Source organism: Anabas testudineus, chromosome 3, assembly GCF_900324465.2.
Source record: "Anabas testudineus chromosome 3, fAnaTes1.2, whole genome shotgun sequence".
Taxonomy (NCBI): domain Eukaryota; kingdom Metazoa; phylum Chordata; class Actinopteri; order Anabantiformes; family Anabantidae; genus Anabas; species Anabas testudineus.
In genome coordinates, this window is record NC_046612.1 from 3,507,235 (window position 1) to 3,520,518 (window position 13,284).

Genomic DNA, 13,284 nt, shown 5'->3' on the forward strand with positions numbered 1-13,284 from the left:
TCACAGTGTCAGAATTTCTAGCTAAGGTGTGATCTTGTGTCCACGTCTGGAACATCTGGCGTTCAGTCTCACGTCATAAAAATACTTGACGTCCTCATGAAGATTAGACCAGAAGATAAAATAAATGTTTTCATTATGCTGTTGACAGTAGTGACAATCAGTGGTTGTGAAATGATGAAATATACCCTGTAAATACAAATGAACACTTTATTAAAGTTCTAACCGTTACTGGACAGAACAGTTACAGTGACACAACAAGCAGTTACCAGCCCAGTCGGCTTCTAGTCATTCACGGTGATATGTGTCAAAGTGATATGTGCATGTTAATATTCAGCATGCAGCGACCTCTGTACTCAATTTTTCCCTTTGCAGAGCTGCTGGGGAATACAATGGGAGAACTTCTCCATTGCTAGTAGTACCACGGCCTGCAGGCACACATGCCAGCAGATTAAACCTGCTTGTGCTGCACATTCGCACTCAGTGACTCTCATTCACACAATCAGGACAAAGTAACTCTTGCGCTGCATGTGATTAACCATAAATTGGCCGACATACTGAGTTTGGAGATTCAAAAACGCAAAAATACCCAAGGTGCACATGGACACATAGGCACTATAAAACATATTATACGATATACAATAAACAATCTTTCTTTATTTATACTTCTCTTTGTAATCTCAGTCCAGGAGGAGGCAGGTCACACAAGCTGCCTGCTCTGGAATACAGACGACCGGATACTTATCAAAGCTGTTGTAGGTGGCGAACGCCGTCTGGAACGGCTGGAGGGGAGGAGAGGCAAGGCAGAGAAGATGAGAGGAGGTGGAGGAAGGGGGAGGTAGGTGAGGAAAAATGGGATAAACAGGAAAAAAGGGTCATTAAATCTTTTTTAGCATTGAAAATTACACAAATACATTTAGTTTTTCTGTGGCTTCGCCCCTAAACTGGTACTCTTACATCTGGATATGTAATAAATTGTTTCATAAATCTAACATTTCCATTTAAGCAACCAGAATGCGATATGAGGCTATGTAATTAGGGGCAGTAAGGCAAAAGTGATTTGAAGTGGACTTTTGTACTAATTTACAAAAACAAAAATAACATATTCCATGAAGATGACTGAACTCTCCCACTGCCATGACAGTTTCTTGGCTTTCATAAATGTGGATGAATCATCCATTATGATTCACAAATACACTCACCAAGACAGTGTGTGTCTTGTTGTGTGTGTGTGTAGTGGTAAATTGCTCTTTTCATAAGTGACTATGACAGGTTTCTCATTAGGCCCTGAAGCCTCCTTGGAGTTAGACACTTAGAGAACGTACATACAGCGCAGCTAAACAAAATCCTGCACACACTCACAGGAACACATGCTGACCTGGGCGATGGTGTAAAAGACAAGAGTTTTCTGTACAGCTACACAGTATCAGAGCAGTAGTTGGTCACCGTGTGTGTGTTTGTGAGTGTGTTTGTGCGTCTGCACCGGCTGCTGGAACTAAGCGGGGCTCTTAATCACGGCTGTAACAGGCAACATTACCGGCAGCGGCAGCAGGCTAATGATGAATGCCCGAGTCTCAGTGCAAACCCTGACCTCCTTTTCTGCTGTGATGCACAAAAAGCTGTGTAACACACACATTCACATGCATACGCGTGCATCAACACATACATCTAGACAAAAAAAGCAACAACACAAAAAACACTGCAGAGCCAAACGAACATGGATAAGAAAGCATGTACGCACACATAAACACGCTTTGCTGTTACATAAAGGATTCTGAACCCACTTTTATAACCAGCCTGGTTGCTCAGGGAATACAATGTGCATGTGACTGTGGGTGTGTGAAATCATACAGCTTGTTCTCCAATCTGCACTTTTTCAACAATCACTTAGATTAACTGGAAAGTTGTAAGATCCAGAAAAAATCTTTAACTTGTCACTAAAGGAAGACAGCAAAAGAACGAAATGACGGAGTGAGATGAAAGATAAATGGAAAATGTAACTATTAAATGACATGTAAATGAGTGAGTAAGAAAAATAGAAATTAAAGAGAGAACGACGCATCAGAACATGAGAGAGACAGATGGTTAAAAAAAGGAACTAAACGAGATAAATTTTGCACCAGAGTGAGTGAGTAGTTATAAACGAGTGTAAAGTTTTGATGAAGGACAAACTAATGTCAGGGACTGGGGCGGTTCGGGCTTCCTGCTCCCCGGCTAACACATGTGATCCCGCCTGTCACTCACACTCCATCGCCATGACAATCATCATAATGCCGATGCCTGGGGGCGGGGACAAGTCTGTCCTTGTAACAAACAGAACCCCTCCGCGATCTGACGCCAACAACTGCCGAGAAGATGACACACACGACCACCATCACATGGTGAGATGCCACACAAATAGAAACTCTCACAGACAAACGAAGCAGATCTCAGTTTAAATTTAAGATGAAAGCTTCATTTTTCAGTAACAGTGATGTGATGTGAAGTGTTCCTGTCACCGTGTCCCGAGCCCACCGCGTGTTTTGTCAAACACACTCTTTGTATAACACGCGTCATGTCATTGTCTGTGCATCTGGATCAAATTTATTCATTTTATGCATTTAAACAATACATGTTAGTAGTGATCGGCGTGTTCATGTATCATATGTGTGAGTGAGAGAGAGAGAGACGGAGAGAAAGTGTGTGCCTGCGTGTGTGTTAGCCACAGGGTAGAGAGCAGGGACTTGTCAAGCCGAGGAAGAGATGGCAAACTGGATGGTGATGCCAGCCGTGTGTGACAGCTCCTTCACACACATACGCAAACACTCACACACATGCTCTAGCCGCCCCAAACCTACCCTAGCCAGCACTCTAGAGCTGTGAAAGCTGGGATGCTGAAAGAAAACGAGACTGGTGGAACCTCCCTTTAACTGGAGGCTGATTGGTGTGTGTTTGTGGATGGTGGTGGATTGGTAGGGTGAGGGGGGTGGGGGTGGGGGGGGGGGTGGGGGGTTCAAAGTGTCACATCAATTTGTGGCTGTGTTGTTTCTGAAAGAGGCTAACCCCACTGCCACTTAAGCTTAGAACATCAGTGAACAGCATACTGGCAGACAGGACACATATATACAGTACACACACACACACACACACACACACTCTGACACACTTTTTTATGCACTCTTGCAGATCTACACATCTGCCAGCACCTATAATTATGAAATTTCTACAGTAGTGAAATTTGAAAATGTTTCACATGGTGTAATGCAGGACTGTAATGTGTAGCTGTCATTATAAATTGGTGCTGATGAACAGTGTTAATGATTTTTAAAAATGTGCTAATTATTCAGCGTCATGTGCTGTAACACAATATAACAACATATATCCTGATAATACTGTATGTGGTTGAGAAATGTGCAAACAATCTAATCACTAGAGAGGCCTTTATACACAAACACTCACAGTTAGGTTCAATTTCATTTTCTGCAAATCCGTCAAAGCATTTGCTCCATTGTGCCTCTGAGCCAAGTGCACAAGCAGACACCTGAGGTGGAGCTGCTGGTTAGAACACCCCCAGAGGTGACCTGGCCTAGCCCCCAGCCCACTTTAACCACTCGTGTCCATTAACGGGCTCCCAGATATCATTATGCTCTCTGGGGACCAGGTGTGCTCTAACCAACCATTTACCCTTTCCCTCTCTCCTCTATTTCTCTCTCATCTCTCCCTCTCTCTGCCATGATGTTACTCAATGAAAAAAGACAGCAGTGAGAAAAAAAATATGAGATTGATTTATTTGCTTCAGTGTTCTTTGGGATGGAGTCCTCTCCCTCTCTTTCTCCCCCGATTCGCTGCCTCTCTTTCTCTGCAAACTGAAACCAATTAGTGAGCAGAGCACTTGTAGCGGGGAATGTAGGGCAAGCGAGGAGTAATAAAAAAGTATTGACTTTTCTGTGACTGTACGCGGCGTGAAAGGGGTGCCGCGGCCTTGTCCGACATGAAAGGAGCTCCATTAATTTCACTTATTTCACCCAGGCCCCTGTCAGGAGGCCCTAATGCGTCCCAGTCGCACTTCTCACATGCAGGCAGTCAGACAGCGCAACACAGCTCCAGCCTGGTTACCAAATGAGTTTACATTATATATCAGAGCAAGGGAGAGAGGGTGCAGCGCAAGAGAAAAAAGTAATTTCTAATTCCCTGGTTGAGACACAAAGCAAGTCTTTTCATATGCAGCTAATTTTGTCCAAGCCTTTGCTTTACCTCTTCATCCTCCTGCCTTTCTTTCTTTCTGGTTCGCCTTCATGCAGAGGCCAGCATTTGAGGAACACAACCTACAGTACGTGATAATACTGTGCCCTGATAGTCTACAGTGAGCCAGTGTAGATTCAACTTCTTAGTTGCCACCCAGTCGTTAAAAAAGTTAAAGTATGAGTAGACATATTTCAGCTGCAGAGGTGTAAAAGGCCTGTTGTACTGGACCATCAGGAAGCAGCTACATCCCATTCGTAGTTGCTGTAGGGCAGCACCTCAGAACCTGATGTAACAAATATCAGTAGCTTGCTCTTTGGTCACACTGCTTGCATGTCTTCATTACAAGATATACTTGACTGTCATTTCCACCAGGATGCAAATCCAGCACCAGGTCTCTGGAACATTATTCTAACTCTTTATATAAAGTCAGGGACAGGGCACACTGCAGATCTTTTAACCATTAGTAGTTCCAAATGCTGTGTTTTTCACTGTTGTCTGCTGGTGCAGGAGCTAGTGACACCAGCAAACTGAACGTAGCAGTTGGAAGAGGTGGCTGCGGCACAAACAGTGGGACATGTCAGAGAACAGTCCCTTCACATTCAAAGGAACAGACTTAACTTGTTTTAATGTTATCTATCTATCTATCTATCTATCCATCTATCTATCTATTGAGAGGTTCTTGGAGTTAGCCTACTGCTACCAGGTAAAATCCATTTACGTGTAATTTTGTGCATGTCTGTGTTCGCTTGTTTGCTTTGCTTGCATTTGCATACATGTATTTGTGTGCCACAGTCACACTTCAGTGTGTGTGTATGTGTGTGTGTGTGACAAAGAGCAAAGTGTGAGAGGCTATCTGCAGACAGAAACTAATCAGTGTGTGTGAGATAAGAAAGCAGCCTTTATGGTGTATGGTAATCAGCACCCCCTCGGCCTGCCACCGCCATGCATAATCACCACGACTTATTCACATGATTGATGAAATATGCATCTGTGAAATCCGAGCTGCTTTTGTTATCATCCTGTTTTTCCTCTCTACCCCCTCTTTTTTTGCTTTTCTCTCAATCTTTTCTTGTCTTGTTCAACCTCTGTCTCTCTACACGTCTCTCCCCTGCTCTGCAGTGGCCAAAGATGTTTGGAACCATGTACAAACAAGAAATTACACACTCAGCATGGGGTCTGTCTTACATACGCACACACACAGGCACTCACGCTACACATGCTTTTCTCTCATAAGGTAGGAATATGATATGATAAAAAAAGCAAAGGGGAAAAAAGAAAAGATAAGAATAAGAGGGAGGGAAAAATTAGAAGACACATTAATTGTTCCATCCTGCAAAGAAAAGTGTCAGATGGATTAGAAGGAGATGAAAGGAGAGAGAGAGATGGAGTAAGAGATGAAATTAGATAGATGCTTCAGAGAGATCTTTTCATTGACACTCAATCACATTAATCAGGGAATGGATGCAGAATTTACAATTAATGCAACATAAGGACACAAATATAAAAACAGAAAGCAGCAGCAGCAGCTCTACACAAGGACACGAATACTAAAGGAACGAGTGGCTACAGTTGTGAAGTTTGTGGTTGCTACGACAAAAAGTTAATAGAAATCATGAGTCATCACCTCTTTTCAGTTAACTTGCTTCAGGAGCTGCTGATCAGGTTTTACACTGCAAACAAGTGTCTACACATCTATTGTTGTCTGGTTACTGTACAGTAAGTCAACCAGACAAAATACAAGTCTCCCTCCCCAACAGCCTGAAAAGTTAGTTCAGTCATGTATAATCAGAAACAATCCCTATACAATAACCCACCTCTAATAGCCATATATTTATATAAACATACCTTGACCAATAAAGCGGATTCTGAGTATTGCAAACTTCTTCTGAAGTGTTTTGGCATTAGACCAACCTGAAACATTATTTGTAACGTGTGTGTTTCTCAAACTAGACTTCCCAAATCATATTTTATTCTTGTCTCGTCTGTACTTTAATCAACATGTCCCGACTAACACAACCCAAAAGCAGAGATTCCTCAAGTTGTTTCTTTTAAGCCTCTGATACTGTGTAGCTGTAAGATTTCATTCAGGACCTGGATAAATTCAGGCATTAGGCTAAAGATGGGGTTAGTTAGAACTTGTTTGATGTGTTGTCTACCAAATCTAAAGCCTAGCGATGCACAACTTTATATGTATGACGACTTCTGTGAAGTGGTCATGCTCATTGATTATTAGTTTCAGAAATTCACTGTTCTATAAGAAGTGGGGGGGACAAACACTTGGCTTTATGTCATACAGTGGGAAGGGACTAGGAGAGAAAAAGCTTAGGATGAGAGGTGGGACTAGGACTTTGATTTGGGTTGATAGCCACAGAGAGAAGGTGGGGGCTGAGACTGAGGCTAAGATTAAGACTGGGGCTGGGGCTGGTGAATTAAGGCCCCCAGCCTCGGGGTGCTATTACACATCTATAATGAGAAACTGAGAAAGGGGGGAGGGGGGTCGGGTGGGGGGTTTGTCTTTGCACCTCAGCACACTTTAGATTAAATATGCACAATTCCCATGCAAAATGGGCCAGAAGCAGCCAGGACCAGCACTGCTGTCTAATCCCCTCTGCTGGAGTTGTTTCAGCCAGGGTTAACAGGCTCATCAGTCAACACAGGCTGCTTAGCACAGGACATCAAGGCCATTTGCAGGTTTAAGTGTTTGTGATTGCTTCCCTTTCCAGATTCCACTGGCACCCCAACCCCCCTCGATACATGCTTCCTCTGCTGGCTATAAGCATATGAGTCTCCAATAAGACACATTATTGTGTGTCTCCAATAAGACACACAATAATACATATTAACCACCTAATTTCAAAGGTAAAGATGTGGCTTTCACATAAACATCAGTGAACAGAACACATAATTCTGTATGTATCCTCTCTGCTGTATCCTCTGTGGATATCTAAACAGTAGCTTCATCACATCCATTTGCATTTCACAGCCAGTCTTGACTTCTATCACCAACGCATTGCTGTATGAGATGGTTGTCATGTTCTTCGAGTATGCCTGTGTGTGTCTGAGTATTGTGCACTCACAACACATAGTTTGCAAGAAAAAGGGATGGGGTAGCGGGAAAAAGTTGCGGTTAGGTACTGTAGATGAAGGAGGCAGAGAAAAAGTGAAACAAACAAGACGCCAAGGAAAGGAGAGTGATGGCAGGATATAGAGATAGGCAGTGATTATACCACAGTACATACAGTATGGTTCAGTGGAGCATATCCACGCAGGGACAGGCAGTCCATTAAAGCACAGACATCCTTATCCTGCTTGTCTGCCTGTTTTCTCTTACATCCATGTATGCATGGAGAGAAACTACAGTATCTAAATATCTAAATCTGGACTTCACCTCTGAATAACTGTGATGACAAAGCATTTTATACAGTAGGATTGTTTTGTCTTATTTATTAGTGTGTGGATTACTGTTGTGTTTACCAAATCATATATCTTTTTTACCTTTTTAATAATTTTGCAATTAATGAATTTTTGAGAATTAATGCATCAGGCTAGATGAGCACATCCATATTGGAGCAACATCCAATAAATACATTTTACTGTATTTGACTCTGCTCATTATGGTTTTGTCTTGCTAGTTGTGTGTAGTACTACAATTCCACTATTATAATTACCACTTACTCTATTTCTCCCTATTACAAAGTAAAGTTAAAATGTGAAATGCATAGTTTCCTGTTGAAGTGATGCAGCGTTTCTGTTCACTGTATTTATTTGTTCCTTTAGACTATTTTTTCCAGAGTTGGTGTGAAAAGGCTTTAACTTAGGCCCAGAGGCTGTTTTGAGGCCTAAAAATACAATACAAATCAAACTCAGTGCTGAAGATGTCAAGTATTGTTAATTTACCATGACTGTTTTTATTTATGGTATTTCAACAGGAAGGTTGACACAGATTCACACAATTAAGCAAAAAAAAAAAATTGGCCTGAAGCGACCTGAGTTAATCTGGTCAAACCGGGTCTCGCAGCTTTGAACATAAATAATAAATTCTAATGTCATTCATTCTCTTAAGTCACACTGAAATATTATTGCTAATCATTTAATTGAGACTGTCCATTCATTTAATATCATGCTGTGTGCACTCAGCCTTCATCGTTACTCTGTATGCAGGCCTCACAGTACAAAATGCCACCGTAATGGAAGTGAAGTGTTGTCTTAATTGATAAATCTGAGGTCCTGAGCAGGAAGGACTGTGGCAGGGGCAATGTTTTATGGCTGTGCAAATGAAGGGGCTGCAGAGTTTTACACACGCCATAAAATGGTTATGGAGAATTAGCATTCCTTCTTTTTCACTACAGTAACCTGGACACTAATGCAATGGAGCTGGACAGATGGATGGACATGATAACACAGGAAATACATACATAGGCAGGCACACATTAAAGGTGAACGTCTATGGGTTCACACATTTGCTGCTCCTGCTTCACTTAATTCCATTGTCTCTACTTGTGGCCTATTTCAGGATTGGTATTAATTGCTAATGAATACCGTACCCAAAAAGGTCCCTCGTACATCAGCTGTATGCATCATGGTCACACGGTACAGCTGAGGCCATTAACAGTGAGCCAGCGTGGGCGTGTATGTGTGTAGACTCACTTTTCCTGTCCTCACTGCCTGAAGCTTTGCACCCACAATACACTGACCATAATAGAGCCACACTTGAGCTGGAAGGAGGCTATGGTGTGTGTCTCTGTAAGGATAGAAAGAGCTGTGTTTGATTTAGTGTGGTGAGAGAATGTTGAGAAGGGTATTTGTAAAAGTCTGTATATATATTCATGTTTATCCACATGATTGCATATGTTATGCATATGTCTGTGTGATGTGTGTGTTTACAAAAGTAGGGATGTGTGTGCAAGCGTGTGTTCTGCCGGTTCCGATTGGATGCTAGCTTTTGAAAGTTGTGACAGGTGTCAGTCTAATGTGAAAAGAAGGAAAGGCTTGGAGCGTAGACAGACACAGACGTGACCACTCATTGTAGTGCACTTGATTAGCACGTAGCCTCCTAATTAGCTATCCGCTGTGGTTACAGGCACTACCGCTGGTGACATGGCTAATAACACAACCACAAAATTAGCATGAGCAGAGGGGGTTTTCCCATATCTGCATTATAAATTAGGCATTGCTGGTGCAGAAACTATAAACCTTTAAGTGATTTACTTTACAATGGACACTACATTGCTGGCTGTACCACACTTTCCAAGCATCAGTAACTTACAAAATCAGACAGAGTTACAGTGTTAGACAAAAATGGTTATGGTTTGAGTATTTCACAAGAAAAGCTTTGAATTTCAGGTTGATGTTAAAATTCAGTCACACTTCAAAAGCACTAAACATGAGGGCTTTGAATGGGGTCTGTGAAGCATTTAGAGGACAGCCTGAAGTCAATGGAACAGTAAGTAGTATCCAGAAAAATAGCAGTCATTATGCTGAGTCCCTCTGTGTGAAAGACTGCAGCCTTTCTCATTCACTAACACTATAGTGGAGCCTATGTCACAACAACATACTGTAGCTTTGTAGGGAGAAAATGTTGATTCAGCTTTTTCTAAACACAGTGTCACCAATGACGTAAATGCAACTATGTATTGGGGGGGATTACTGTGACATAATATTTCAACTGTTTACCTCAAGATCATCACATTCAGATGAAATTCCAGTTACCACTGGAATAACCTGAAAGAGTTTTACAGTCCTGTCTGAATTATGAACCAGTGTGCAAACACACACACTCCATTCCTCCAACTGGACTTCTCAAACTGTCTTATGTCTTGATGTCTTACTGTGACACAGATAACTAAGGTAAACATAGGTTAAGGACTCATGAGCTATTTCCGGGACTTGGTTTGGACTGGGGAGGCTGTGTACATACTGCCAAGAGCTGTGCTGGTCAAGCCACAGAGCTGCGGTCTGGAACAAGGGAAAAAAACTGGGATATGTTAATGATGAGGCTTTAGGCTGTGTAGTGGGCTGAAGCAAGGCTTAGGGTGATGATTACAAGCAAAGATAGGTAATGTGGCAGAGGCTGGGTGAGAGGGCTGTGGCTGGGGTTTGAAAATAATTAGGAACATGGCTGGATAACATAGCTAGATAATGTGGCTGGGGGGAGGCTGGCTGGGCATTGTATGAAGATGATGAGTACCGTGGTTGAGCTGTCCACTCCATTGGCCCTCTGAGCTGTGACAAGAAGCTCTGCTGGCTGCTGCTGTAGCTAGAGGTGATGCGATAGGACTAATGCACTAATTACCACCGAGCAAGAGAGGAGAGAGAGTAAATAGCGGTAGAGGGAGATATAGGACGATGGAGGGACAGACAGAGAGACGAGAGGGGGGAAACATGAGGTCTGATGAGCTCTGAGTGACAGCAGTATGACATGAACGGGCTGAGAGCAGGCACCACTATCTTAGCAATCTTTTTTTTTTACAGCATCCTACAATGCAACAATAGCAGCAATGTAATAACAGAGTAACGAGGTCAAGTTAAGCCAATATGTTTGTGTGTGTTCTGGTGATAAAGGAGTGTGTGTGAGTGTGTTGTTTAGGGCATGTAGGAAGCCATTCTGCAGCATCCATCAAGAAGACGAAAATAGTTATACATATGCAACTGGCGCCATACTACACATTTAGAATTTTGGCTTTACAAAGCAGATCCCATTATTATTGGTATGTTTTCTTCCAACAAGCACTCCAACATCACAATATTGATGATATTTTCATCTACAGCCTACGATGCCATGTAAATGTCTGCATTTGAATGTGGAGTAGTGCTTTTTCTTTCATAGTGATTTTTAGTATTAACAGTGAGCTAAACAATAGCTGATAAGCACACATGCTCAATTACAACAAAGCTACAATGTTTTTACCAATACTGTATTTTACAAACCACAAACTGATCCTACTCCCCCAACTCACTATAAGCGACAGGAGACCCCATTCACCCGCCCACTCGCTCCCCGTACTTATTTATCTCTACTTCCTGGGGCCGTGTTAGCTCATTCCCCTGTCGCTGCTCTCTCCTTCTTCCCTCGCTCCTGTCTCTCTCTCTTGTTTCACTCTACGTTTCCGGGCAATTGGGTCTAGGTGCCGGTGGTGGGGTGGTAAGAGGTTGGGGTGGAGCTGCTGGGAACTTTGTGCGTGTGTGTGTGCTGGGAAGAGAGCTAATAAAGGACGGTGATCCATGAAAGGCCTTGAGCAAAGACACAGTCAATTACCTAATGCCTGGACCAGACCGCAGGGCCCATGCACACACATTCTCTTTCTAACATACTCTCACCCACACCCAAGCATACACCTCATTTACGTATACATGGAGAGGGGGCAGTGGAGGGCATGACTGGGAATTGTGTGCATGGGTGTGGGTGGGTGTGCATATGCTGAAGGCGGTGATTTATTAAATTGCTGTCACTTTTGACAAATTTGTGCAACTCTAGTTGAAAGGTTTAGGCTGCACTGCTTCTCTGTGTTTCCTCTTTTCTAGAGGAGAATTGTATCTTTCAGATCCAAACTCAAGCAACCCCAGGATAAACCCATGACTGCCATCAATCTGCATGTGTTGAAATGTGGTGTCTGAGCGGAGCTGATGACCATCTGATGTTGTTTAACTTTAATGTGTAATGGTCAGAACAGGTATCTATGAATGCCGTATGATCACTATAAATCATATATAACCCTACAGCAAGTTTTAGGTGTAGGATTCTTCCATTTCAACGATAGATTTTGTTCTTTAGTCTCTTAAAATATATAAAATATGCCACTCTCCCAGGTCCTCATTAGTCTTTGTAACACAGGGCTTTCATGTGTTTTGTGTATGGAAGCCAGAAAGGAAAGGAAACATTCATTTATCAGCTATGCATCTCTGCACAGCATGATGGCTTTTTAGGGTGAATGGTTCCCAACAATGACTTAATTTATATGTTGTACATAGTTCATAGTACACACACCAATAATAATAATGTTGCACTTCCCAACATACCTCCTCTTGGAGTCAGCGTGTAGTCTGCTATCTGAAGCTCTTGGCGTAGGGCATACTTTCTGTTTCTCTGGTGGGCAAAGAGCAAATGACAACAAAAAGTTGAGCTTTACTAAAATATCAAACAGTAATTAGGTTAATCATACATAGCTATATGTAATGTGTCAAACACAAAAACAACTAAAGACACTGACAATACTAAAACAATACACTGGAAGAATAATGTCTATTAGTCATTTGATTGCAGGAGCACAAAACGGGTGGAAACTGGTTTGTCCTTTATACTGTAGTCACTGAAATTATCATGCATGACCGATCAAAGAGAGGGTTAATAACAGTGCTTCACACACATGGACACAACTGAATAAATTAGCCTCAGTGTTTTAGTAAAGATTTACGTACAATGCACAATTCCGAAATAAAACTAATGCTATCATTGAAATTAAGCAGCAGAGACTGTGGCTGTGTTTATAAAGAAGAGTTTAAAAATAATCCCCTGGTGTACATCCATTCATTTTCATAATTACAATGCGTCCATTTGTGACTGTGTTGAGTGAACTATACAGCAAAATTAGTGAGTTAGAATATGGTGAATTTCATTCAAAAAGTGAAACAAACAAACACATTCACATTACGCCTAAAGTAAATTGTTCCTTGTTTATTTTTATTTTAATGATTACGACTTACAACTCTAGAAAAATCCAGTATCTCTACTGGAATATTTAATTTTGAGTTTGGATAAATGACTACTCATACAGAAGAGACCTCTGTCTGCAGAGTGCTATATCGACCAGGGACGACCACAGAGGTAAGAAGACTGTCATGCAAAGTCGATTTAGGACATTGGAAGAGCTCAGTGCATCAAAAGCCACCATGTACAGGTGTCTTCAGTAAATGGTTGACAACTGCTGCATTCCTAACATCAAGCAGCTCCTGAACCAGAGACATCAGAAGTGTCTTACTTTCTGCTGACAAGCTTTATGGGATTGCTGATTTCCTTTTCCAGCAGCACTTAGCACCTGCCCACACTGCCAAAGCTACCACAAAGTA

The 13,284-nt window shown here is 42.1% G+C and overlaps 1 protein-coding gene across 2 annotated transcripts in view; it reads right to left on the minus strand.

Moving 5' to 3' along the window:
• Positions 1–256: 256 nt before the first annotated feature.
• The window catches only part of spata17 (spermatogenesis associated 17), a 33,957-nt gene continuing 20,929 nt past the window's right edge, over positions 257–13,284 (minus strand). Inside the window, exons 9-11 of one of the 2 annotated variants that reach the window (XM_026377773.1) lie at positions 12,238–12,304; positions 8,869–8,962; positions 257–779 (exon numbers count right to left, since the gene is read on the minus strand). In XM_026377773.1, the coding sequence (XP_026233558.1) occupies positions 8,880–8,962; positions 12,238–12,304 (150 nt within the window). In that variant the 3' untranslated portion in view covers positions 257–779; positions 8,869–8,879. The remainder of the gene's footprint in view (positions 780–8,868; positions 8,963–12,237; positions 12,305–13,284) is intronic. The other variant, XM_026377772.1, reaches the window with a different exon arrangement.